Raw genomic sequence first — 25,615 nt, 5'->3', positions numbered from 1 at the left:
ATTAATGTAAAAGTTCTTCCTGTTGACAAACAGTCTTTAAGAATGAGTAACTCAGTGAAGAAGGACTTCACAGTCGGAGAGATTGTAAACCTAATGTCGGTTGACTGTCAGAGGATCCAGGACGCCTTCGCCTTCCATCACTGGATATTCTCCTTCTTCTCCATCACTGCTCTAGGTTTGTAGGAAATATAATTGGTTTTGTTTTGTTTTGTTTAACGTCCCATCAACAGCTATGGTCATTTAAGGACGGCCTCCCCTGTGTGCAAAATACATGCGTGTAGTGTATGCGTGTGTGTTTTGGGAGGCTGCGATATGTTCGTGTTTGTCTCCTTGTAATAGCGTCCATGGAACTGATGCCGACTTTATAGTGCTACCTCACTGAAACATACTGCTGAAAAAACCTAGTAGGACACCACACCCGGTCACATTATACTGACAACGGGCGAACCAGTCGTCCCACTCTTAAATTGCTGGTCTTGATTAGTAGCGCTGCCTTATGAGTACCAACTAAGAGAAAGGGTACTGTCCAAACAAATCAAAGAGCATGTATTCTATGACCATTGTCACTTTTACGAAAAAAAATGTTCAATGCCTTTTCAATAGAGTTGCTCCATGAACATTTCAAGTTACGATGCGTATTACCGAATGATAGTTGTTCGAAATTTTAATTGCTGAAAAAAAAAAATCAGAAAAACTGCAATTGATAGACTTATGCATTTCTCGGATAACCATGTCCTTTCCCCTTTTATTTTATTAATTGATATTTAAGGCATAGCTTTGAAATAGATTGAATATACTGAACTTGAAATCAAGGACGCTACAGACTTTTCTACCTAAGCTGATTTCCCGTCCTTGATCTTTACTTACAACATGACGAACCTGAAAGGCTTACTATTAAGCTGTACGATAAACAGAACGATTTTGACTTTCCTCTTTACTGATAGTGATTTCCTTTGTTTACGTAAGTGCGTTGTGTACTGTGTTTTATAGACAGGTCCCTGAACTGTTTGCTATATGCAGGTCTGTGGTGTGGTTTTGATTTCGGTTTTATTTTGTTTAACGTCCTATTAATACATCAGGTCAGTTTAGGACCTACCTCCATGTGTCTCATGCATGCGTGCATGTGTGTACGCATGTTAGAGGCAGGAATTATGTCTCCTTGTGATAGCGCGTATCTGATGCCGACTTTATAGTGCTATCTCACTGAAATGAATCGTCGGTTTATGTTGCATATACATGTCGCTGTCTGCTACACGCAGGTCTGTACATCGTCCTTTTATGTTATATACAGGTCTGTACATCGTCCTTTTATGTTATATACAGGTCTGTACATCGTCCTTTTATGTTTTATACAGGTCTGTACATCGTCCTTTTATGTTATATACAGGTCTGTACATCGTCCTTTTATGTTATATACAGGTCTGTACATCGTCCTTGTATGTTGTATACAGGTCTGTACATCGTCCTGTTATGTTATATACAGGTCTGTACATCGTCCTGTTATGTTATATACAGGTCTGTACGTCGTCCTGTTATGTTATATACAGGTATGAACATCGTCCTGTTATGTTATATACAGGTCTGTACATCGTCCTTGTATGTTATATACAGGTCTGTACATCGTCCTGTTATGTTATATACAGGTATGAACATCGTCCTGTTGTGTTATATACAGGTCTGTACATCGTCCTTGTATGTTATATACAGGTTTGTATTTGGTTTGGGACTCCATGGGAAACGGCATGTATGGTTGTATTGTCATTGTCATCATCTTCTCCATACTAAATATCTACTTCGGCCGACTTCAAGAAAGATACCAACAAGGTCTTCTCAAACTGAAGGGAAACAGGATGAAACTTCTCAATGAGGTCCTCGGTGGAATCAAGGTAGGAGAGGTGTCGGAATATATAATGACGTTATCCAGTAACATCATATTCTAAATGAACGTAAAGGCGTCTTTTGAAACCCAACCGTGACACAAGGAACTGTTTAGATGATATCAGATGCTGAAATTGCATCAATATGTTTAAATTATTCAATCTTTCATGTTGCTTACTTAAGCAATGATCTGCTTTCGTTTAGCATTCATAGTTAATATAAAAGCCACATAAAAAATTATAAATTCACAGAGGCCATCCACATTTCACATTTCACATGGCATGTTCATTCGTAATTTATATTGATGAATGCGATATACAATTAGCTCAATCTTTATGCATGTATTTTCTATTTTTGGAAATGTTTAATCTCATATTAGTTAAAAGAGCTGCCGTATTTAGTTCATATAACTATATATATGCTGTATGCTTGTTTAATAAATTAAACAGACATTTTTAGGGAGAGTCGTCGATATAAAAAGTTACAGTTATAACGTCGTGATAATGGTGACGTCACGATTGGGTTATTACGTCATAGCTGATATGAATGACATCTTGATTTTCACAGGGTTATATACGTAAATAATAATAATTTGAGGTAAATATACTGCATTAAACAAACATCATTCACTGTATAAGGAATTGTCTTAATGGTTGGCTGGTTATGAAAGATTTTCTTTCGTAACGTTATAACAAAAACATAGACCAATTAAATCGAACGTATTACCCCATCGTGTTAAGATGTTGCATGCTACTATAATAGGATGAACACGTGTAACTTCAGGTCCTTAAGATGTACGCGTGGGAAAAAACGTTTACAGAAAAGATCAAGGCGATAAGAAGTCAGGAGATGGGTTTTCTAAGGAAAATTGCCGTCGTTACTGCAGTGTCTGTCCTGCTGGCTGTCCACAGTCCATTCTTTGTACGTATATGAAAATCACCAAGTAAATAATACACATACATCCGCATGCTAATACATTGATTTACTGTCAACCCCAGAAATTTCAGGTTTAACTATTATTATTTTATTGCTATTATGTTAGCAAAGACGGAAAAAGTAGTAATGGTGTGGTTTGCTATGACGTCATTGGATAACAAATGACATAAGTTTACTTTACTTAATGATTTATATTAGAATATCATGTTTATTCAATCACAATAACCCGTTAAGTGGTTCGAAACGAATCGTTATCATTGATCTAATTAATATTATTTTCTTTATTTTTTATACACTTTGAAAGATTAATGTACACAATTATTTTTTTTTTTTTTTTTGTATTTGTAAGAATTGACAAACAATTAACATGTCTTTGTTTTACCCATTTGTTTTCATTTATTCCGCAGATGAACTTTGCTATCTTGCTGATTTACATGTTAGCCGATCTCTCCCAGTATCTGGACGCCACCACCGCATTTACAATTATATCTGTCGTCAACGTTATTCGATATCCAATAGCGTTATCTCCCTTTGTTATCACTTCCTGTATACAGGTAAAGTTATCACAAATAAGCAAAATTGTGCTTGAACATTGGATTTCAGCTTTCATAAATAAAAATACAAAATTGAAAACATTAATCGCATTCCTGTAATAACATCATCTCTTTAAATATATTATTATTAACATGTTACATGTATAATGTAATATTAAAATAACGAACATTACTTTAATGTTATCTGCATATTTCATATTTCTGATTAATTTTCCTTTAAATTGAATCATTTCAAACACTTTCACTTCAGACATATGTTTCCGTCGATCGCATCCAGAGATTTCTGTGGGAAGATGATTTAGAATCCGAAAATGTGAAGCGTGTCACCCACGGTGGTCTGTATATCATTTACCATTTTGAAATTAAATGAAACAATATTTTGTTAACATTTACCGTTTCGCTTGTTGATAACCTTGTGATTTGAAGCTTGAACGTTATGAATTATAATTGCAACAAGCTTAAGGATCCCTGTTCCACTTTATGCAAATTACAACATTAAAGAGTTCCACTGGAGTTTTTAATACATAGGGTAACCTCCCCTTCATTTTGTTTTGAATATAACACTAGTGGGACAGAGCCAGGAGACTTCCGTTGATTATATATATATATCAGTTGGTGAGAACGACCTAGACCTAGTGATAGAAGTAGGTTCAAACTCCCGACTGACCATGATCTATTTTGTAGATGAAAATATTCTGTTTATCTCATATTTTTCTTTATTTTCATAAATATTCTGGTTTACTTTTCACAAGTAAAATGTATATATTGAAGCCTTTCCAGTCCGGTTAAAAGCTTTCAACTGAACGGAGATCCTTAACAGTCTAAAATTAAGAATTTGAAAATATAACAATTTTATGAATATGTTTGTAAAGGGAAACAGAGAATTGTAACACGACAAAAAGTCTGTGGGAAAAAAATAATTAAAAAACAACCCGAAAGAAAACAATTTTGCAATATCAAGCTATGCGTAAGATGTAGCCTTGTTGTTGTTTAAAATGTTTTATCAAATAAATGATATACCTTTATGAAATGCTACTCTCCGAGGAAGATTTACTATTATAAATAAGGATAGTCTTTGACGCCATTCTGTAATTGAATATATGATACAATATTTCATTCAATAAATGTTTATAAAGCAAAAAAATAATGATGTTTTTTCAAGGAAGTTTTTTTTATCAACTTTTACCTTGTTAGAAAGTAGCATTTGACCCCATTCTGTTATTGAACGCAAGAACCAATTGTTTATTTTACTTACATTTAATTGTGTATAAGGGTTCATGTCTCTTTTAAGGAATTGGTATTATAAAATGCTACCGTGTTAAAAAACATTAACTTTGATTGTCTTTGACGCAATTCTGTAATTGAATGTAAAAAAAACCCCAATATTTTGTTTAATAAAAGTTTGATCATGCAAAATATGTCTCTTACAAGGAAATGGTATCATAAAATGCTACCTCCATAGAATGATTTACTATAGTAGTATTTGATGCCATTCAGTAATTGAATGTAAGAAACAATCCTTTATTGAAGAAAAAAAAAATGTAATAAAAGAGTTTTCCTGAAACAATCCTTTATTGAAGAAAATAAAATTGTAATAAAAGAGTTTTCCTTTCATGATATGCGTATAAAAATGCTAATGTGTTAGGAGGATTTACCACGGACTTGTTAACACATAACTTATATAAATAATTTCTTTCATATTTTAAGATCACGCGGTCAGCATTCGTCACGGTCGGTTTACTTGGGATATCCAGGATCAGACGACAACACTGACGAAGTGAGCAACCACTTGTTTTAGCTTTGATCATTTTGCAATTTTTTAGCGTTATTCCAATAGTGCTGAAAACTATAAAATAATTTTGTGACACATACTTTGCCTTCTTCACCTATATTTCCAAGTGTTTAATATGTAGTTCTGTAGATGTCGTCGATAAAGCAGAGGACTCTTACCCTTCTGGTACATCTGGTCTTAATCCCTTTGTGCTTTTTTTCCTTTTCAATGGTTTCCGTAAAAATCTTTGATTTGTTGATAAATTGCAATAGTTTTATCGATTTGTGTTCGAATTATGGTTTTGTTCACACTTCGGTATTCTATATTTAATGCAATATTGTGACTTTTTTGTTTCAATAAAGTTTTCCGTCAGTTTGTCAGTTGATTATTCCATATCCTACGAATTCTTTCCCCATATTGTTGTTTCCTTATTTTAGTTAGAGCCGTATAGAATACTGTTATAAAAGCTGCATTTGTTCCTTTCATCCTAGCATCGACTTTGATGTACCAGAGGGTAGTTTGGTGGCGGTGGTGGGAATTGTCGGTTCTGGCAAATCTTCGCTCATCTCAGCGGTATTAGGGGAACTGGAAAAATTGGAAGGGGAGGTCACTCTAAAGGTAAATGAAATATTTTAGATTGTAACATTTACATTTACAACTTCAGAATCCCTGTTGTATAAAACGCTAGTTCTGTACATATCATTTTGATTTGCAAAAGGTCAAGGGAATGCTTATGATTTGTGTTTATATCATTGTAATATAATAAAGTCACGTATCTAGAAATGGAAAGGCATTTTAGGTACTTTTTTTTTCTTGCTTACAATGAATTTCAAATGTTTATGTTTCTTTTTCATGTTTATTCACTATGAGGATGGTCCCAGGTATACGATACATGTGCGGTTTAAAATGTTGTTTTGTTTATAAACCGTGTTCGAATGGCATCGACTTTCTTAGAAAATATAGAAAATGATGTTGGTTAAGCGATATCATAAACTAAGAATATAATAAATTCCTGTGTGTTACTTTTATTATCATACTGAACTGACATCATTATCGAATGAATAGTAGCTAGCAACTTCATCAGACGGTTTAATTCATCTGATTGTTTCCAGGTGAAGCACTACCCCTTGTAACTGGATTTTATTCTGGTATAATTTATATCAACTACTAGCGTGAAATAGGTTATTTGATGTAGCCGAAAGATGCAACGTTATCAAGAGGTTTCAAGGCAATTTCTTATTCGGTTGTATTCTCCGATAGGGGTCGCTTGCGTACGTACCCCAGGAGGCGTGGATACAAAACATGACACTTAGAGACAACATATTGTTTGGAAAGGCACACAGAGAGAAGAAGTATCGGAAAGTCTTGGAAGCTTGCCAACTTATTCCTGACTTAGGTATACTGTCCGCAGGGGACCAGACTGAGATCGGACAAAAGGTAACAACCAAACAGGTTTAATAGTAGTTACAAATGTTGCATTGGAAAATATTTCGTCATTAAATTGTTTAGAAAGAATTATTGTCTATTGTTGAATTGGCTAAGAAACAATTTCTTTCAAAATTAAAACTTTGTTTAAGATACGAAACGAATCATAATAAGTTTGAGCTAAATTGGAGTCACAAAGGGGAACCATTGTCATCACCTTGACGCATGCCATACACTTGTGTACTAAGTTTCAGAAAAATTAAAGACATAAAGAGGGACCGATTGCATCACCTTGGCAAACACCCATACACGTGTAAATAAGTCAGAGGACACGGATGTCCTGTTTGATAACCGACCGAAAATAATAAATGGATTAAGCACATCTACACATGCTTGGTGTGAAAGTTGCATAAGTATCCAACGAGTTGTCTCCGAGGAAACGTCCGGAACCATAGGAGACAAAATAAGAATAAGAAAAAAAGAATAGTATGAATTAAAACGTAGTTAAGGAGTCACAGTCGATAATTCACAATGTATCAATATTTTTAAATTATGTACTGTTAAAATACAAAACATAGAACTTTTTACGAGAGCGAATGGTTTAATTCCATTTCCAAAGTATGATACAAAATTCATGTTTCCGACTAAAAAAGAATTCAATGAAAGCAGATTAAGGACGTCAAATTAAAGACAATACCACTAAGGTACTTGTATCATTCACCATGCATACAATTATTTTTGTAGAATTATCTCCATTTTCGCTGTTTTTCTAGAACCCCTTTATTACAATGTGGTGCTTTGATGGTTTCTGGTACATGTAAGTCTAGCAACATTCCTACTTGATTATTGTTGAAACCAATTATTTGACGTTCTATTTTGACCATTATAAAGGGTATCAACCTGAGTGGTGGTCAGAAGCAGAGGGTCAGTCTGGCTAGAGCGGTATACAACAATGCTGACGTCTACTTACTGGACGATCCTCTCAGTGCAGTGGACAGTCACGTGGGCAAGGCGTTGTTCCAGCAAGTCATCGGCAACGAAGGACTACTCAAAAACAAGGTAAGACGCGATTGGTATTCAAACACAAGCATAGCTGCTAAAATATAAATGTCTTGCCATAAAGATCTTGATAGTGGACCAGCTTCTCGAACAATAATGACAATACATTTCGCAGTCTAGTTTCAAAGTTGAAGTATATTTAGACGTGTGAAATAACAGGTAAATGCGACTGTAGATAAAGATATTGAAAAAAATGAGACTTTAACAACATTTGATATTGTTGTCATCAATCTCTATTGTGACGTCAGCAATTTCATTGTAGTTAAGACTGAACTTGCAGTTCAAAAACTGATCGAAATAACTAAATAAAGCGTAACTACTCAAAAACTACTGTCAACATGTAAACATAACTAATGAATATTTTAGCAAATATTGTTATTGTCCTACAACACACATTTCTGACAAACTTACATAAAGCCCTACAGGCATTTGGTAAAACATTCATTCCTTAATTATAAAGTGAATAATAACCTGATGTTTCTATGATGTGATGATGATTTAACCGATGAGGGTGTAGGGATAATTATATAATTTTACATTGATGTTTGTAGACCCGTATCCTAGTGACCCATGGCGTCCACTGGCTTCCTAACGTGGACAGGATCATCGTCATGGACGGTGGTCAGATATCTGAGATAGGCACTTACGAGGAACTCCTACAACATAATGGACCGTTCGCTCACTTCCTACAAACTTTCCTCTTACACGACGACGACAAAGACGACGAAAAAGATGATGAAGGTAATTATCACATGGAAAGTTTAATTCTAATGTAATAATGTATTAATAATTATTTTTGGCTGTAAATTTAAGTCTAGCTGCCTAATTTGATCATTTTGTTTCTAATTAAAACAAGCATTAAGGTATTCAGTTTGATGTTCACATTTCTATTTGCAATTATGTGTGGGCTGAGTACGACCATGCAGCATACTTATATTTGATCTTTGTTTGACACGTTTGATGTTCCGAAACTAAACTAAACTGATTTGTTTGCTTGTTTGGGGTTTCACGTCCTCGCAACAGCCAGGGTTATATGAGGACGGGCGCCCAGGGAGACATCATCTGAACAAAAACATTAACATAAAAGAAAAGGAGGATGGAAAGCTAGCAAAAAACCCAAAAACAAAACAAGTGTTGCAATGGGGGGAGAGGAAGCAGATCGATTTTAGTATCGCCCATGTCCCCCTCATTGAAGATACGATACTTAATTGAAAAACATATTTTATTTGTTAACTATTGTGACATTATCGTATAACTACATCAAAGACAACCGTTCCTGGTACTATTATTTGGTTCGGCAAATATTGGTCTTTGCATTAGGATCCGAGATATTTTCTTATCATGCATATTTGAATTGGTTCATATTGTGTGTAACTGGAACGACAGGAGCACACTATTAATACTTGCTACCACATGATTAAAATTATAGATACCTACTTATACGTACAATTTGTGTAATTGTATAGTAATTAATAAATAATTGGGAGATGGCTTAATATAAGAGCCTATTCTTGTTGCCAGATCCGTAATATTACATTATGTAAAATAATATAGTCTACATGTATTATGTAGAGCATATTTGTAAATAAAATACTATTTAAGAAAAAAAAAAAAAAGTATAGTGCAAATGGCAAAGTTTGATGCAGTCTATCATATGTAGGTACATGCATATTGGTTATGGATATCTGCCTGAGGGGATAGAACTGGGGTCAGAGTCGATGGTGTTCATATTTAGTGTTGCAATTGCATTATCTACGACGTATTTTACCTAAGTTTTGGACGCACTATACACAGATACACATGACCACCAAAACACATGTGAAGTAACTTCATTATGAGTGCAGCCGTCTCCGAGGAAACGACTGGAAACTGGTGGGCTGAAGAGAAGTAACAAGAAAAAGAAGTTCGCATATTAATGAGTAGAAACGCACAATAACCGTAAGACACGAAATTTGTGTGGACTTAATGACAAACATTTAATTGTAGAACTGGAGGACATATACGAACGTACATGCTGTTTGAATATTCATGATGGAACGCATTTCTGTATTATTTAAATGGCATATATACAATGATGGGTATTACTATATGTTATGCATTATGTTGTTACAAAACGCATACAACAAAACAAAACACTGATGCTGACTCGATAATGGAAGAAACTGATACAAACATGTTTAATTGTCTATAACAGAAACAGGGACAACCCGTCGACGAAGGACATTATCCGGTAGATATCACTGTTCAATGCCAAATCACTTCCTAATTGCTTTCCCTAACCATCTTGCATGGCTATTTGTTAACGTTAATATCTGCAAATACCAACGCTTGAATCACAGCTGACATTGTTAATATACTTTCAATAGGTTTTAGCTATTTTAAGCACAATGTGGATATGTGAAAAAGCGTTATTTCACAAAAATTTATCATTGAATCTCATCCTGGAAATTTATATTGTAAATGGTCTGATTTCATATCGATCCATAGTTTAGGATAAAAAATTACATTATATTAAAAATGTTATTTTGTAAGGTATTTTTCTTGCTTACAAAAAAAATACTTTATTACATTACTGCGTGTTAAACACTTCTGATGATTTCTACACTCTGTAAAGTATATTGTAGTATAATACATGTTTTATGATTGCTGCCCAATACAATATATAAATAGATTCGTGCAAAGGACCTAACGTGAAGTGTATTTGTTTTGTGTTAAGTACTGCTTTGTCTATCAAACCATTTTTGTTTGCTTAATGCATATTCACAATTGAGCTTTCATTCGCTATTTTGTCTTTCACATGATATAAGCGCCCTTCGTAACGATATAAGTCCTTGATAATACAGTTTACCCGTACTTATATACGTCAACAACGATGTGATTACGATAATTAAAATATTAGTTTACAACTTGGTGTGACACCTTTTCTAGTGCAGTAGCTGGACTGTTAATCTCAATAGCTTGTGATGTTATGATGATCTGTGTTTTGATTGGCTGGTTTACGGGATGAAAATAGCATCATGATATATGTAGGCTACATTTGTATATACTATCATACAGTTTCACTTCTTCGTATCAAAACTTTCTATTAGAAGCATCTGTTAAAACTATGTAAATCTTGTTTCAAATTTCATACCGGCAACATCCCGTGAGGTTATCATAAACAAAACTTTGCTTCAATGTCAGATTATTGCGAAAGCAAATTAATTTTTTCAATAGTGTTAAGGATACTTTGTGTGTTAAGGCATGTGACGAAACTATAAAAATGTACTTCATGCATTTATAGTACAGGAAATAAAGGACAAGATGTGGGAACAAATAGAGGAGGTCATGTCTGATGGCTTGACTACGTCAGATGATACCATAACCATAGAGGGACTGTCTCGGCGGCAAAGTGTCAGGTAAGTACATCGAGATCAGGGACTGTCTCGGCGGCAAAGTATCAGGTAATATGTATAAAAGAAATTCGAGGAAAGCAAATAAGGATTGAATAGTCATTAATCGATTTCTACGTTTATTTAAACGATGCTAATTGTCAAAATGTACACACGATCAAGTCCACCTCAGGGAAAAATTACAAAATTCATGAAAAATGAAAATGATGTTTCAAGCAGGCCCATCGAAATATATCTCGCTTAAATTCAGCTTCGACTCTAAGGTAAATAGATTAACGGTAAGCCTGGATTCAGTGTAACATATTCAGTGTAACAGATGGGCAACGGATCGGCATGTTTCGTATCTGTTACTGACTTTACAATATACACATTTTGCTCATTATTTAATTTGAAAGTAATTTCTAAAATTAAAACATTTGGAGATTTGGCGCACCTCCCATTCTGTTGTGGTTTTGAAAATTTCCTACGTATTGAATCCTAGCATCATCGATAAGTCCCAGAAGGACGAAACAGCTGGACGATGCAGTGTAATAGATAATTCGGCATATGGTATATATTTCCAAATCTTGAAGGTGCAATTACCTTATTATGTCTGACGTCATATTTCTACGTAGGAATGATTGTTAACGGAAAAAACTTTCCATATTTTGTATTTTGATTGATTATGTTAACACTATGCGTAATATATATATAAAAGGTTTGTTTGCTAAAAAGGCTTGTGAGATCCGGTAATCTATGCTATTTTTTGTTTCAGAAAAATCTCCAAGAATGGCTCCTTAGTGCCATCAAAATTGTTGACAAGGGCAATATCTCGACAAATGTCAAGATCGATTTCGCGATCAATGACGAGGTCAATGACAAAAGCAGACGACAATACATTTGGACAGCTGATAACAGAGGAGGGGACAGAGGAAGGAGCGGTGAGTTCGAAATATGCCTTCGTCATTTTCATTTCGATACATTTGTTTCCCGTATTGTTTGTTTATGTCATTTTTATTTTACATGCATTTTTCTTTTGGGAATTTTTTTTTGGGATTCGTTTCGTTATTAAATTGTCTTAGAGTTAAGAAAGAATTCTTGTCTACTGTTAAATTGGCAAAGAAACAGTTTCTTCAACATTAAAACTTGGTTTAAGATATGAAACGAATCATAATCCTACCGCGTCGTATACTTATTCCCCTCCAAATACATGACAATATTAGTGCTATCTTTATCTTTCATAATGATAACATGATTTCTAGCTGACACAAAACTAAGGGTGTCATATATTATACGACATTCCACTCGATGATTGAGAAGGCTGCGAAATACAAAAAAGTGTACTACACACTCTTAAAAGCTATGTTATATGTACAAAAACATTTCAGAACTTCAACCACATTCATCAAAACTATGTTGTTAATCTGTTTAAAGATATTTCCTCGTTAAAGAATGTTTTTTTAAACACTGTATTGTCATCGATGTTTAAACATTTTCCTCCGTGAACAGTTACGAAACAAAGTTTTGATGCTTTGATTCGTCATTTCGTACATGTAAAAAGTAATCAAACACTTAACACGTAGCCGATTTGTCGACGAAAACGTCACTCATAATCACTTACTGGTTGTATTACATAAACATTTCTAAAAACCATGCTTCAACACAATTAAGAGAATGTACAAACGTTTATTTCAGCTTGTTTATTGAAAATATTCGTCCGTTGTCGATTAAGAGCATAGGATGCATGACTACTGCCTTCGTTACTTGTGGTTTAAAGAACATATGATTTATTTACATTAAGGTGAAATGGGGTGTAACACTCGCCTACCTCAAATCGATGGGAGTGTTTGCAACAGTGTTTGCATTGTTTATGATGACCGTATTCCAAATCCTGAATGTGTACTCGACATTCTGGATCACTGGGTGGACATCTGACGAGTACCTTGTCAACACGAGTCACCAAGGGGAGGACGAGTACATCGACAAAAACATCTACTACCTCGTGGTATATGGTATTTTCGGCATCGCACAAGGTAACAAAATGCTTTTAATGACCTAGACCTACGCTTGAAATATTGATTAAATGATACACAATATACTTATATCGTATACTGTACATTCTGTATACACAATTTAATTGAAACTTATCATTATTTTTGCTATGTGACTTTAATTAGTTTTACCGACTACATATGTGCAGTGTTGCACCACCGCTACCAATAGACTGTTGTCTAGTATAAGGTCTAAGTATTTAGACAGAGTGTAAGCAATGTGCTGAACGATATTTTTAGGTCACCTGAGCTTTAGCCCAAAATCAAAAATTCAATTTGGCCGCAAGCTGTCATTTTGAAAAAAACACCAAAACTATTTCAAACTTAAAACCAAGTTCTAATAGGCAGATTTAACTAAAACTCGGTCTAGGAATGATCACCTCATGGTCATAACAAACTTACCTTAACGTTATACTTAACTAATTTTTACTCAAATTCTATTTCAAACTTAAAATCAAATTCTAATAGGCCGATTTAACTGAAACTTGGTCTAGGAATGATCAACTCATAGTCCTGACAAACTTAACTTTACGTTATGCCTAACTATGTGTTACTCAAATTGGTAGAGATGATTGACATCATTATATCCACCTCATATTTTAACAACAACAATAAATACTGTAGGACTCAGGTGACTGTTAAGGCCCAGTGGACTCTTATTATATTTAAGGCGCCAAAAGTAGCTTAATTAGACCTGGTTAAAGTTTTTAGGCAAGTTTGTACGTGCAGCGTTGGGTTTCCACCATCAAAACACTGTTGACTATTTCCCAATGTCTGGTCATCTCTTCTGCACAAAATGTTAAGGTAAAGCAAAATCTTATGATATTGCCATCATTTGTTGAAAGGAATACTGGCATGATAAAGGGGTTCGGAAATAAATTGAGGGAAGCGTATAAAGGTATTCTGAAGAAAAACATAATTAAGGGACTTGGACATATATTGGCGGTAAGCGAAGTGGCAAATGAAATGACGGGCATTATATCAAGGTTTTACTATGCATGCATATATATGTGTTTCAATTGCTTTATGCTATCTTACAACATATATCACCAATAGGCGAGCTATGCTGTTCTTCGACAGCTCTTGTTTTTGCTGTTATATAAACATAACTCATTCATTAAAAATACGAACATGTGGACAATTATGTTCTTCTGCTTTTTTTTTTGTATTTTTGAGGAATATATCTGCAAAGCAATTTAAGCATAAAAATGCATTTAGTTTGTTTCGGTACATACCACTTAATCCTAACACGAATTCTGATTATCCCTTATAATTTGATTAAGTGAACATTTATTCCTTTTCTTTAAAAGAAAAATATGTTTGCACTAAACACAAACATAGCGCAGTTCAAGCAACATCAACCAATCAAAAGTTACAATTACAAAAACGGCACCAAACATTACGGTATACGACGTCTCACTTTTTTGTGTTTTATTTTTCTTCATGGTATATTTGAGGACTAAATCCGCGAAGCAGTTTATTCACAAAAGTGCACACATTTTTTTCCGGTACAAACCATTTAACCCTTATTTTTTTTTCTGATTATCTTTTATAATTTAATTTATTGAATATGTGTTCCTTCTTAATAAAAGAAAAATGTTTTGCACAAAACACAAACATTGTCCAGTTCAGGCAAATCAACCAATCAGAAGTTAGAATTACAAAAACCGCGGCAAACATTACGTTATACGACGTCTCACTTTTTTGTGTTTTATTTTTCTTCAAGGTATATTTGAGGACTAAATCCCCGAAGCAGTTTATTCACAAAAGTGCACACATTTTTTTCCGGTACATACCATTTAACCCTAAAAAAAATATGATTATCCTCTATTATTAAATTTAATGAATATTTATTCCTTTTTAATAAAAGAAAAAAGTTTTGCACAAAACACAAACATTGTCCAGTTCAAGCAAATTCAACCAATCAGAAGTTAGAATTACAATTACCGCGCAAAACATTACTATATTCGACGTCATTACTTTTTTTTTTTATTGTTTTTAGGTTGTACGATATAACATGAAAAAACACGATCGGGACAAAAGCCAAAATTAAATCATTTATTTAATATCCTATTACAGGGATCTGTCTCTTCATTTTTGCCATCATTTCGCTTATGCGGATTGTGCAAGCAAACGGACGTCTTCATGCGAAGATGTTAAACTGTACGTTCCGGTCCCCGATGTCATTTTTCGATACGACACCTATCGGTCGAATTATGAACCGTTTCTCCAGTGATATAGACGTGTTAGACGACCGCATGTCTCGGACCTACAGATTGCTGACAATTTTCCTGTTTGTGCTGGCGTCCACAGTCGTTGTTATCTCTATCACGACACCAAGCTTCCTCATCGCTCTTGTCCCTGCTGGAGTTGTCTACGTTCTCTTTCTAGTAAGTATGATATATTTTTATTCTATCATGTATCAAATGTTGATTACAATAATTCGTATGGCAAATCGGGTGCAATAAGTAGCATCTTCCTGGCCTTGAAGTATTTTTTCACATGGTTTTAGTATAGAGTTTCTGCAAAAACGAAAACCAAACCCACCAAATCTTACGGAAATTTCTGAGGACTGCATGTTCCATATATCATCTTGGTGAAACCTTCATTTAAGCATAGGAATGATATTCTTTTTAACAACCTCACTATTTAATGAAACAGGTTTGCTAGTTGTTCATGATTTTTTGTTCTCTTGTTGTTAATACCATTTCTTCTTTTTAGAGATTCTACCTTCCGACAGCCCGTCAGCTGAAGAGGATAGAGTCAGTGACTCGTTCGCCGGTATACAATCACTTCAGTGAGACCATCACGGGCGCTAGTGTAATACGAGCGTACCAGGCATCCGAGCGATTTATAGAGGAATCTCAGAAACGGGTAGACAAGAACGCCGCCTTCTACTATGCCGCTAATGTGTCGGCAAGGTAAGGATCGGTTTAATATTGTAATGAGCTATGTCTAATCCTTACAATGGACAGGTGTAGGTAAAGGTTGTCACTCTGGTAAAATAATAGCCGCTTCCTACCGACTCGGCTAGGGAGACTTTTTCTTTAGCTCATTAGATAGGGTGTAAGACCAGTAAACAAGAGGTCCTGCGTTCGACTCCTATCGGAGGCATGGAGCATATAATGACCTCTGTTAAACATAACCCAGACACATGCAATTTTTGAACAGCTATAGTAACCTAGGAACAGAGACAAATAACATACTGTAATGCGGATTTACCGCTTCCGGAAATCGGGGTCCGGTCCCCGGATTTGATATTAGACACGTAAGCACGCTATCCGGGGTTTGTTGAGTTTAACTGCCATTGAAAGATTGCTCTGAAAACTCGGACGATTTTTGTGTTGTTATTGAAAAACACAGCCAGCCATCCGGCATAACAATACGTACATGTAGACATGTACATGAAATGGGCAATATCAGATGACACAAATTTCCCTTCCCTCCTCACTGACTGGATCCTCGATACCCAGGGGATACGCTTACTTACGCTCTCTGCACCCCTGGAATATGTAATAGCAAAACTGAAGGCTCAGTGTGCGCCACCCTGTCGGCGAAACAAGAAGATTGGTTTGAACCTTTGATGTACATGAAACGAATCTTGTGGTCGCGTAACGGAATTGACTGACTTCGAATTCGGGCATCGCTCCTCTTCAAAGGACAGGTTCACCCTAGTGATTGGTCAGTTTTTTTTTTACCTGAGACCAATCAAAAAGCTAGCCGTTTGCCTTCATTTTTGCTATGACAAATTCCAAGGGTAAAGAGAGCGTAAGTGAGCGTAACCCCTGGATATCGAGGATGCACTGATTGGATCTAACTGACTTGGTGGTCGGAGATTTGTGGTACTGACTCTGTGTTAGTACTTTAAGGAAACAGCAGGTCAATATGCCCTTCATTATCTCACTTCAATTATTAAGTCATAATGCTCCTTGCCAAATGTAGTACAATTGTCTTGATGTGTTGTGTGTTATGATGTTGTTATGATTAAAACGTAATAGTGATATTCAAGCGCGAAAATTAAGATTACCGGTAAAATATGTAGGTTTGCTGTATTGCTATTTTGCTAAGGTATAAGTACAATGATATTGTAGATGGATCAGTGTCGTTGTGGAGACCATCAGTAACATACTGGTGTTTGCCGCGGCGCTGTTCGCCATCAGTGCACCAGAACTGAGTGGAGGAGACGTTGGCCTCACCCTCACTTACTCTTTGCAGGTAATGTAGTATATCAAAGTTTTACTTTCTACACAAACAATGTACGTATTAAACATGTGGCAACGATTCACGACCGACTGGTCCCTTGGTCAAGACTGAGTGAGCGATTGGTATTGTTTTACCTGTATAACGATGTGACTAAATTGTATATTTTATGTCACTCGACCCGGGAAGTTTCGCCGATCGATAGGGATCGTTTACTCACCCCATCAGATAGGTTACAGGTAGGGTGTAGATCTAGCCCCTCCCCTGTTATGTCAGTATCGGGTCATACATATGACTCAGCTGGTTCCCCCCATCTTCTCTGTTCATATATAATATATTACATACATACATACACAAAGTGATGAACGTATTGTTTAAACATTTATGTATGTTTCATATTGCTTGAATACTAGTAAGCATCCGTTGAATACGTATATTAACATGATACGTTTATAGCTAGTTTAGATATAGTTATACACTCTTGGAGATTTTTTGATATCGTGCTTTCAAATTAAATCTGTGCACTTTTCCTCTCATGCATCACAAAATTGGTATCTGTTTCTACCATAATGCACCAGAATTCGTTTGTATTGAGTGACTTTGTAGAGGGCTCGATAACTGTGCGTGGTATTAGGACGGGTGAGGGGGGCTAAAGACATGATTAAATGTTGGTTGTCGATCAAAGAAAAATATCTTTGAAAAATATGTAAATCAGTAGCATGACGTTAAACGAATGAATTTTGTTGCAATCGGCCCACTGATTGGTAGAAATATATAATATTTTGCGGTGGTACCGATGATAACTTGTACCATTGCTTAAATGTTTGTGCGACATAATGCTAGGTTAACATATCACGTTCACGATGGTACTGCTAACGTTCACGAGGGTACTATTATATATATAAGTTTTAGCAGAATTAAGTAAAATACGAAATTTGATTATTGTTTATATTCATTACTCGACAGTGAACGGGTAATTGTTTTTTCTTTATCAAATATACTATTCATGATAATACTACTGGCCGGTTATTTAGTTTTGAACTTTCTTCTCTTAACGGCAATATAGCAACATTAAGTACCAAGCGAATATTACTGATCAATGACTTATCTTTTCGAATATATAAAGAATTGTGTGCTGTTGCAAATATGACTTACAACAGTTATTGTATAGTATTAAAACGTTATATTCATTTATACTATTTTCTTTTACGTTAGTGTCTTAAAGGGACGCCATAAAATGTTTATTATATTATATTTACTTTATTGATATCTTTCACAGACCCTATTTTAATCGGTATTTGACAGCATTTAAAACGTTTCGAAGTATCTCAAGACTCCTAAATTGTATCGACATTAGTTTCATTTCCTTTTATTAATTATAAATATATTTTTATTTGTTAATTTAAATATTTCAGATTGTTGTTGGTTTAGCGTTAGTGGTGTTCGGTGTCAGCGAGATGCAGATGAACATTGTATCTACGGAACGCGTGGTGGAATATACGGATATGCCAGCAGAGGTTTGGTTAAATTTGGTGAACGATGATGTGCTAACATTGCAGTTCTGATAAAAAATACTGTGCTTTGACATTATGGAGATGCTAAAATAATAGGAATTAAGAAAGCGTAAGATACCATTATTATGTCAGAATGGTTAGAGGTTAAAATTGGGTAAGGTAGCCTTATTATGTCAGAGTGGCTAGAAGTTAGATAGGGTAGGATAGCCATATTGTGTTAGACTTTCTGATAGCATCTACATGATGACAGCGTAGGATACCTTATTATGTCAGAGTTGCTTAAAGCATCGAAATTAGATAAGATATTTTCTAAAATTTAATGGTAAATAATAATAACCATTTTGACGGGCAAATCTAATTTACTCTACTACCTCTGAAAACAGTAATGTATATTTTGTTATGAACTCATCATGATAACTAGGTGGGTTCAATAACAACTTGACTTTTCGGCATTTTGATTGGTCAATATTACAAATTATGATGCAACTAATAATGGAAAGAAATGACTGATACAAATTCTGGATTCAGAACAAATACAGGTAACTCGTGTATGCTCTTATATTTAGATGTGATAACATATATCAAGCGATTACATTCAAATCAATTCATTTTAGTCAAATACAACAATAAACAATCAGACAGTACCTTATCGTCTATTTAGAGACTTCAACAGCACTATATCATGTCATCATCATGATATTGAACAAAAGACTATGTTAACATATCTTTATAAAAAGAATTGACGCCAGTTAAATTGATAAAAAATAGGTTTTTCGGTTATTCCGTCTTTGTGTATTGCAGAATTATCTTCTCTTGTGAGCAGGTATTGATTGTTACGTCATTGGTTTGTGAGAGAAATGTTTAAGAACATTGGTTGATAAACCAATAATATAGTTATAATGACTAATACGGCTGATACAAAATCAACGGGAACGGATATCAATATCATCATAATATCTTACGCTTCTTTTTGACAGGCTGAATGGATCAGAGATGACTTTCGCCCTCCCCCTATGTGGCCTCACGCCGGGAGTATCAAGTTTGAGGGCTACACTACAAGGTACCGCCCCGGACTGGAGCTTGTTCTCAGGGGCATAGACTGTGAGATACAGAGTGGGGAGAAGGTAATTATACTACGATCGCATTCATAGACAGATGTGTTCTGAATTCTAACACATAACGTTACTTACTAGGGGTATGGGTGACACTATTGGGTGATACGGTGCACTCTCTATCTTAGCCGATTTGTAGTGTTAATATAGTTGGTACGAGTGACCAGTCCTATGGATTGGGTAATGAATTGACCAAAAAATCGAAATGCCTTTTTGTATTTCCATTGCAAAATACTTCAAGCGAATACACAGACAAAAAAGATGACCAGAATAACAATTCAACAAGATAATGCCAAAATTTAACAAAACCGTATTTCAAACTCGAACGGGGAAACAACTAGGGCGACATAAACGAAGTAAAGACCGTTGAAAAAGTACAAGGGAAATAATACTAGGTGTTCCGAAAGGGTAAACAATTTTGCACCCACCACTTTAAATCAAAGTTATGTCACAAATTCATAACGGAATTTAAGAAACAGTGACACATTGGTTTAACTATTTTTTTCCTCATAATATCAGAGATACGAGATACAAATATCTATTATGAGCGTTTACGAATTTCATATGCATATATCAGTTATCAAGTGGAGTAAACATATTTAATTAATAAATGACTTAATTTTGGTCATACCCCACAAAACATTAATTAATAAATTCATCAGTCGAACGACAATTTTTCTTTTGAAACTGATCTGTTCAATTTCAGATTGGAATAGTTGGAAGAACTGGGGCCGGAAAGTCGTCTCTGACTGTCGCCTTATTTAGACTCATTGAGTCAGCATCCGGGACGATATCTGTAGACGGGATACGGACAGCAGACCTTGGACTGCATGATCTAAGGCCGAACATCACAATATTGCCACAGGTAATCGCAACTCTTAACCCTTTCACCCCTATGTAACTTAAGTAGGCTCTACAATGTATTGATATGGATGAGTCCATTATGGTCTACAGTTGTGAAAGGGTTAATCTCTGCTTTTTATTGATATGAATACTATCATTACATATGTATCAACAATTCTTTGATCTGTCCGAGATATTGGGAGATTAGATGTTAATACTGCAAAAAAAATTACAATTGTTACAACAAACCAATATATTTTTTATCTGATGAATTCAATTAAAATAAATCAATGTTTGATTTCATATGGGGAACGCTTTTTCTAATAAAATCATTGACTTTAGTTTTGAATTAGGGAAACAGTTCGACGATTACGACACGATGACCTCTACACTTTTTATACAGAATTCCTAATCAAAAAGTATTAGAACTACTGAACGATGCCTTATCTATTGTTATCCAACATATTTACCTTGTTTTCACCAAGGACCCTGTGTTATTCTCGGGGCCTCTAAAATCCAACCTGGACCCGCTAAGCAGATTTACGGATCATGCAATTTGGAAAGCGTTGGAGTCCGCCCATATGAAGTCATTTGTTCAGAATCAACGAGATCAGCTCTATTATGAATGTGGAGAGGGCGGGATGAACTTGAGGTAACTATGCATTAGCTCGATCATGCAGTGTTGACATTCGTGTTATTTGAATTAGAATTCTAATAATCATCAAACCGTTTTCGATATTCGTAGCTATACACTGGATATGGCTTTGATAGACAATTTCTGTAAAAAAATGCTTACATGGCATTTTTTGAATGAAATTAATGAAACAGACATACAAATAATCTTATCACTAGCAGAGTGATTTGACTGATATGATTCGGTGGGGCTATGCAAGTATTCGAGTCTTGTACATCCGGGTTTTATTTGTTACCCTAACTAAATGACCTACCTTGTCAAAAGAAGTATTCCGGCCCAATTACAATAAAGGAGTAGCTAATGGGAAATTAAGAAGAGGTTACCTCAATACGTAAAACTGTAATGGAAAAATCTAGTGCTTTACCTTCAGCGGGACAGGAGTCTTTAAAAAAGGTTTATTTTGATCTCAATATAGTTCTGTATTATTTTTTTGATGCCAATAATTTCAGTTCTACGTATACAATTTTATCGATTGATATATTCATGAAAATGCACTATCATTATAGGTATATCATTATCAAATCTGGTCCTATTATCCTTGCAGTAGTTCAGTACGTTTTTTTTGTTCATTTGCTCTCGTTTTTATCGATGTTCAGTTAGGATTTTGGTTTCGTTGACACATCTGCATTATCTATTTTCTCCTCTTTTGTCTGTTATTGATAACATCGCCGGTATATATGTTACAGTGTAGGCCAGAGACAGCTTGTGTGTCTCGGTCGAGCCCTGCTCCATAAAAATAAGATTCTAATATTGGATGAGGCTACCGCCGCTGTTGATATGGAGACTGACGAACTCATACAACAGACGATACAGAGCGAGTTCGAGGAGTGCACAGTACTTACCATCGCCCATAGACTTAACACTATCATGGAATACGACAGGTATGTTATAAACGTTGTAATTAACAATATACACTATTACGTGACATTACAGGTTTGATATGCATTCGGATAAATAATGGAATACGAAAGGTATGCGAGTTGTAATTAACAATAATTAAAAATACAGTTTTATAGGCTCGCATCTATTCAGAATAATAATTCAAACATATTTTTATTCAATAGCATAATACCTTTTCCTTATAGCAGTGTATGTGAACGCATATGAATTGTAAATAATACATTACGTTTGACTATGTATCATTTGCTTATACAAATATATCTATAATAATGTATTTCTCGCTCGAATGAGGTTTCGTTTTCGATATTTTAAATAGTTGATCTTCTTTTATAATGCGATATGATTTTGTTTCTTCAAATTCTGTTTTAAGAAATATTTATTGTTCTTAAGGAAGATCGATATAACCGAGAAACTAAAATTTCATTTTACCCTGATACAAAAAAACCTTCCCCATTGATGTGATGGCGGTAAACTGTATCGGAAGTATTCGCAGTCCTTTATCCTTCCGCCATTCAATTGGTTAGTTAAGCAAAACACATCTGCTGCATCAGATGATTTATATAACAAATTTTGCAGTTTAGTAAATTTGCATATTTATTCTATGATAATATCAAAACTCCTTTTTCTTTTCCTTCTTTTTCTAATTTCCTCTGTCAGATGTTTTAAACTGATTTTTGCAAGCGATATTACATTTTTGAAGAGAGTGATGTTCCGGATAAAGGTCTCATAGCAATACATCAAAATTCAGTTATATTTTCCCTGTTTCCCATTCCCTTTTTCTAAAGGGGGTTTAATTGATTTTCAAACAAAATAATGTTTTTTAAACAGAGTGATGGTTCTAGACAAAGGTCTAATCGCAGAATTCGAAACACCGCGGGCCCTTCTGCAGGACACCACAAGTGTATTTTACGGAATGGCAAAAGATGCGGAACTTACAGACTGGTTTGAAAATGACAAATATGCCAAGAAAATGTAAACGAACCTGCCTAATTAAATCCAAGAGGGAATGTATCAAACTATACACTAATTCGTTGTGACGCATGTTGTAGTAAACGCAAAATGATTTAGGTAATGTTAGATGAAGGTAATATCCGCACCTTTTGCGAGGCTCTTCAGAGAAGCTTGTTTTGAGGAAGTCTGTTTTGACATTTTAGTTTTCTACACAATATTACTCCACTCGAAATTTCGACTGGACTATTAGTTAATTAATGTAGAAATTTTGAAGTGTACATTAAAATTTCTGACTACTGAGCTAAACATCGAATTTACTGACATTAACATGGATTATTTTATCTTTATAAAAAGCAATATAGATATTTTAATCAAACATCATTTTGGACCATCATTATGAACTTTGATAATAAAAATGCAATGTTTTAAAATGTTTTGTTCTTCAATTGACGATAATTAATAAGACATTCATAAGATGTTTGCATTGATGAAAATAGCCAAATGTAGGCATCATCACGTACGGACATCTTTCGAACAATGTTTTCTCTGTAACATGACGTCTGTTGTTCCTGTTTCCATGTTAACATAATCCGAACACGTCCTTTTTACGAGAAGGGGGCGTAACTCTATTTGAAAAAGAAAAACAAGCAGATATGGTCTACAATAATCATTTAATCATATATGTGTATAAGCATTTTAGGAGATGCAGTGAAGATACATGTTTTATGTAAATGGGACATTACTCCGTATACATGTTGTGAAATGAACGAAGTGAATAATTGCATACACGTTAATGATGTGTAAACAGTTTTGTTGAATTCGGTCTTGTAGTTGAGTAGTGAATGACCGATCAATTAGTCAAAGTTATTTAAACCAACTTGCCAACAATGGTCGGAATAAGAAATTATTGGTGGATTAAAGCTACTTTCACAACTACATCATGAATTTGTTATGTGTGTATTGTTGTTTTGTTGAAAAATACTCTAGCTGTTAAGGAAGATCCCTACGATAAAATATTGGCAGCGGACGGGCGGATGGACAAGCTGATTCCAACAAGCATGTTTCACCCTCTCAAACGTCGTCTCAAAAATAAATTTCGAAAGCATATAATATGCCTTTCATTTTCATTCTATTCGAACATGAAAATCGACGGTTTCATGTTCTTGATTTGAAATCTGTAAATTATAAGCATTTTAAAGAATTGGTAATTGCTATTAATCGCGTTCATTCAATATCAAGGTTTACATGCCCAAATACACGAGTTCACCGTACAAGTTGTACTTAGTGATTGATAACCATTCAAGTCAACAACATTTTTTTAAGTTAAAGACGGTCCCCTGTGTAAGTAAAAACAAGATAGATAAACAATAATGTTTTGTATAAGCTGTTCGAACAGACGCAATTATATATATTTGTAAGTTAAAATAATCCGATTCAACAGGAGACAGCTTATGTCGCGTTAAGTGCACACCTGTTGGTAACAATGAAAGAATGGTTCGAACGATCACTACAACGGGAAACATTTATGATAAATACAATCCTAGCTGGCGTATGTTTTCGTACATGAAGTACTTGTGTATCACCATTTAACCATCAACGACAGCTGAACAATTGAATGTTAACAAGCTTGTCACGTGCCCACTCGTAAATTCAAAGGACAACATGATACGAAAAATTACAATAATGGATATCGATGATTAATAAGGAAATCGAAACTATAACATACACAGTCAATGCTTGTCAAGTGCCCAAAATTATACGAAGAAGCAGTACAATGGATATCGGTAATTAATCAGGATATTGAAACTGTTACATACACAGAATTACCGTAGTATGTTGACATACCGTAGCATGCCTAAATATAACGACAGGCTGTAATGTCCATAGTAAGGAAAAAACCAAGATTCCAGGTAATATTGTCATACAGTTATACATTTTGGTAAACAAAACATCAACATCGAAACTTTGAGTAAATTACAACGTTACTATAACTATGTCGTGTTTCTAGATCCTATCTGTAGGTCATTAGGTTGTTTGGTGATGTCATATCAAAAGCTTATGTTTTATATGCTATCATGCTTTATGCAATAACAAATGAATATTTTTAGGTAGTTTCACTAAAACATGTGCAGAACGCAAGATAGGATTTATGCACCATACACATAAAAATATGGTGTCACTAAGCGCCCTACGTTATATATGTAATGATATTACACACAACGTCCCTTTGGAAGGTGAGAGTATAAACACGCGCTTGTTTCTAGACATATTGATATCTAGATAAAGATCTGCCCATATCAGCTGATAGCGTTTGCTAAATGTAGTTAATTACAAATGGACTGCATGTGCATTCTAT

General features: G+C 34.8%; 1 protein-coding gene across 1 annotated transcript in view; it reads left to right on the top strand.

The window, feature by feature from the left end:
* LOC110446363 (multidrug resistance-associated protein 1-like) overlaps positions 1–24,187 on the top strand; it is a 39,926-nt gene extending 15,739 nt beyond the window's left edge. The window contains exons 10-32 of the mRNA XM_021491482.1: positions 34–175; positions 1,708–1,886; positions 2,662–2,799; positions 3,222–3,368; positions 3,619–3,703; positions 5,076–5,145; positions 5,631–5,757; positions 6,400–6,576; positions 7,456–7,623; positions 8,175–8,364; positions 9,818–9,853; positions 10,907–11,021; positions 11,770–11,935; positions 12,796–13,027; positions 15,125–15,435; positions 15,767–15,966; positions 17,137–17,260; positions 18,661–18,762; positions 19,737–19,883; positions 20,578–20,736; positions 21,200–21,366; positions 22,095–22,289; positions 23,137–24,187. Of these exons, the coding sequence (XP_021347157.1) occupies positions 34–175; positions 1,708–1,886; positions 2,662–2,799; positions 3,222–3,368; positions 3,619–3,703; positions 5,076–5,145; positions 5,631–5,757; positions 6,400–6,576; positions 7,456–7,623; positions 8,175–8,364; positions 9,818–9,853; positions 10,907–11,021; positions 11,770–11,935; positions 12,796–13,027; positions 15,125–15,435; positions 15,767–15,966; positions 17,137–17,260; positions 18,661–18,762; positions 19,737–19,883; positions 20,578–20,736; positions 21,200–21,366; positions 22,095–22,289; positions 23,137–23,284 (3,525 nt within the window). The 3' untranslated portion in view covers positions 23,285–24,187. The remainder of the gene's footprint in view (positions 1–33; positions 176–1,707; positions 1,887–2,661; positions 2,800–3,221; positions 3,369–3,618; positions 3,704–5,075; positions 5,146–5,630; positions 5,758–6,399; positions 6,577–7,455; positions 7,624–8,174; positions 8,365–9,817; positions 9,854–10,906; positions 11,022–11,769; positions 11,936–12,795; positions 13,028–15,124; positions 15,436–15,766; positions 15,967–17,136; positions 17,261–18,660; positions 18,763–19,736; positions 19,884–20,577; positions 20,737–21,199; positions 21,367–22,094; positions 22,290–23,136) is intronic.
* Positions 24,188–25,615: the final 1,428 nt, after the last annotated feature.

Source organism: Mizuhopecten yessoensis, unplaced genomic scaffold (assembly GCF_002113885.1).
Source record: "Mizuhopecten yessoensis strain PY_sf001 unplaced genomic scaffold, ASM211388v2 scaffold2681, whole genome shotgun sequence".
Classification (NCBI taxonomy): domain Eukaryota; kingdom Metazoa; phylum Mollusca; class Bivalvia; order Pectinida; family Pectinidae; genus Mizuhopecten; species Mizuhopecten yessoensis.
This window is presented reverse-complemented; position numbering and strand designations above follow the sequence as displayed.